Genomic DNA, 2,767 nt, shown 5'->3' with positions numbered 1-2,767 from the left:
AAGAAAGTCATATACACCTAGGATGACTTGAGGGTGAGTAATTTATGGGCTAATTTTCATTTTTGGGTGAACTAACCCTTTAAAATCATTCTGAGGTTAAATACATATTTAAAGTCATAACAAGAAATAGTTTAATAGCTATGATACTGTTTTTGAAATCAAATCTTTGCATAGCTATGACAGTAAACGCTGGAATCTAACAATGCCTTAGAAAAAACAGTTAATCTTAAAAAAATAAAGCATATACATAAGCATGTTATAAACTTCTGAAACATTGGTGTTTCATATTTTAGAGCAGTCACTGCAATTTATGGAAGAACTCAATTAAATCTGTATGTGGGAATGTGTGTGGAAAAAGTCATATGTAACCCCCTTTGTAATCCTTAACATTTTCATAAGTAACTGTAATTTAATTACACATTCTGTAATTTAATTACACATTTTTTACAATTACTTTTATTTTGTAATTAAATTACGTAATTCCGTTACATGTAACTAGTTACTCCCCAACACTGCATATGTGTTAGCATGCCAGGAGTTGTCATGACAGAGACGAAGAAAATAACACAGTAGATGGAGTTTTACCATAATAGTGTGGTTGTGTACACATACTGCAGACACACAATTATGTTCAAAAACAATTTAAAAGTGAAACTTGCAGGTCCCCTGTATGTATGCCAAACTTATAACTTCAACTGTACATATACCACAAGCTGCTAACAAAAAGTAGCCAACTATAGTGAAGAAAAACAGGTAAATAACTAACATTTTTTCACTACTACAAAAAAAAAAAAGGTTGCAAAATGCTTCTGTGCAGGGGCACTGAATTATAAATGTAGCACTAGTTGTTCATATTTTACTAAATTATCATCTCTTCAATTAGCATGTGTTTCCACCAACTAGTGATGGGTCATTCGTGAACGATTTGTTTAATATGAATTACATGACAAATGAACAAAAGACTCAATCACACAAGACAGTTAGTAAAATGATCCGATCTTCCCATCACTTCCACCAACATCTATTTGCACTTACACATTGAGATGGTTGTTCATTTTAATAAAATGTGTTTGCCACAGGTGACAGGGGAGAACCAGGAGACAAGGGAGCTAAAGGCTATGGCCTTCCTGGCCACATTGGGGAGCAGGGACCAAAGGGTAACGAAATAATAAACACGAATTAACCTCTCCTGTCATAGAAACATCACATGAGATCAAATGAGAGTCTCATTGGCACGTTGGTAGACTATGCAGCATTTTATTTATTTATTATTTTTCACATATCATAACTAGGTCAGCGTGGGCGACCTGGCCGGGCATTTGATGGGCAACAAGGTCAGATGGGTGAGAGAGGCCATGCTGGCCAGCCTGGTTTGAGAGGCCATCCTGGACTACGTGGAGTTCCTGGAGTCTGTCTGACATCTGGGTGTGCCTTACTCAATGCTACTTCTAATGCACAACCACGACAAGCACCTCAACAAACACCCCAACGTTCACCTCAACGGGCATCTCAGAGGTCTAGAGGACGCCAATGAAAGCACCCTCGAAGGTCAGACAGTGACGTGTGTATAGTATTATGGCGGAAGGATTAGAAACTGAAATTGTCACATGAATGGTAATAAATGTAAATATAAAACTGAAATGTGTCCATCAAAAGACTGAAACACTGATTTAACTTAGCAAAATGCTGAGTTATAACAAACTGCAAGAACTTGAAATTGTTGACTAAGTTTCATTAAGGTAATTTAAACATACAGATAAAGTTTGCATATATTATAATAGGAACAAATGTATATGTATTTTCAAAATGATCTGCACATTGCTCAATTTTATTTTCAATAAATGCTGTTTATAATAAAAATGAAACAAATTAATATCTAAGCACAATTATCTCTCTCTATTTCGACTTGTGATTGTAGTGTAACAGGTTATGTGCATTTGGGTAATTTTTTTTAATGGGAGAGTCAGAACTAAATTTCATAGAAACCGTAAAGTTTACAACCCAGTCTCATAAAAATACATACCTCTGCGTACATTTCTGCAACACCGTTTTTACGTACCTTACTGCACGTTTTGCCGCAGTTTCAAAGAGAAATGTCCACTGAGTGGCGCTAAAACACGGGTTCAATACGTCAACCCTGGCACGTTTTTATTACGTTGATATAGGTATGTATTGCTGTGTTTTTATTGCGTTTCTTCAGGTACGTATTGCGGCGGTTCAGAATTCAAATATCCGGGGACTGTCGCTAAAAGTTAATGCGTGTTGGAAATATGCCCTACACCAAACCCAACCCTAAACCTACCCGATAGTGTTAACAAATGCAAAACTGATATAAAAACACATTTTTTGATGCAACCGTGCCATTTTAACTTCCTTATATGCAGATTTGAACTGTTTTGTTGAACCGTAGTTACACGGGATTCGAACCGGAGCTCCTCACCTCTCAAGTACATCTCCGTACTCCATGAGCTACCGAACAAACCTATCGTCTATGAAAACCCATTCATATGAAGCTGGATATGTGCGGTGCTAACAATCAAAAGCATCAGTTTTCAAATCTCCCAGCATATTAAAAATGTTTTGAAGTCACAACATAATACTCTTCAAGTAATTGTGCGAAAATTACGCTTTATTAATCGAAACTCTGTAAATCATACTCTGTGTGAAAATAATTTAAAAGGTGTCGGAGTTTTACTGCCTCTAGTGTTCATTTTTTTTGGAAACTGCAGTGATATGTACTTATTGGTACGTATTTCGCGTCTTGCAA

General features: G+C 36.2%; 1 protein-coding gene across 1 annotated transcript in view; it reads left to right on the top strand.

Annotated features, from left to right (window-relative positions):
- LOC107712325 (collagen alpha-1(XXII) chain-like) overlaps window positions 1-1,577 on the top strand; it is a 20,117-nt gene extending 18,540 nt beyond the window's left edge. The window contains exons 19-20 of the mRNA XM_016517549.1: window positions 1,080-1,157; window positions 1,293-1,577. Coding sequence (XP_016373035.1) covers window positions 1,080-1,157; window positions 1,293-1,534 — 320 coding nt within the window. The 3' untranslated portion in view covers window positions 1,535-1,577. The remainder of the gene's footprint in view (window positions 1-1,079; window positions 1,158-1,292) is intronic.
- The last annotated feature ends 1,190 nt before the right edge of the window (window positions 1,578-2,767 follow it).

This window comes from Sinocyclocheilus rhinocerous, unplaced genomic scaffold, assembly GCF_001515625.1.
Source record: "Sinocyclocheilus rhinocerous isolate Xijiao unplaced genomic scaffold, SAMN03320098_v1.1 scaffold358, whole genome shotgun sequence".
In the NCBI taxonomy this organism is placed as follows: domain Eukaryota; kingdom Metazoa; phylum Chordata; class Actinopteri; order Cypriniformes; family Cyprinidae; genus Sinocyclocheilus; species Sinocyclocheilus rhinocerous.
This window is presented reverse-complemented; position numbering and strand designations above follow the sequence as displayed.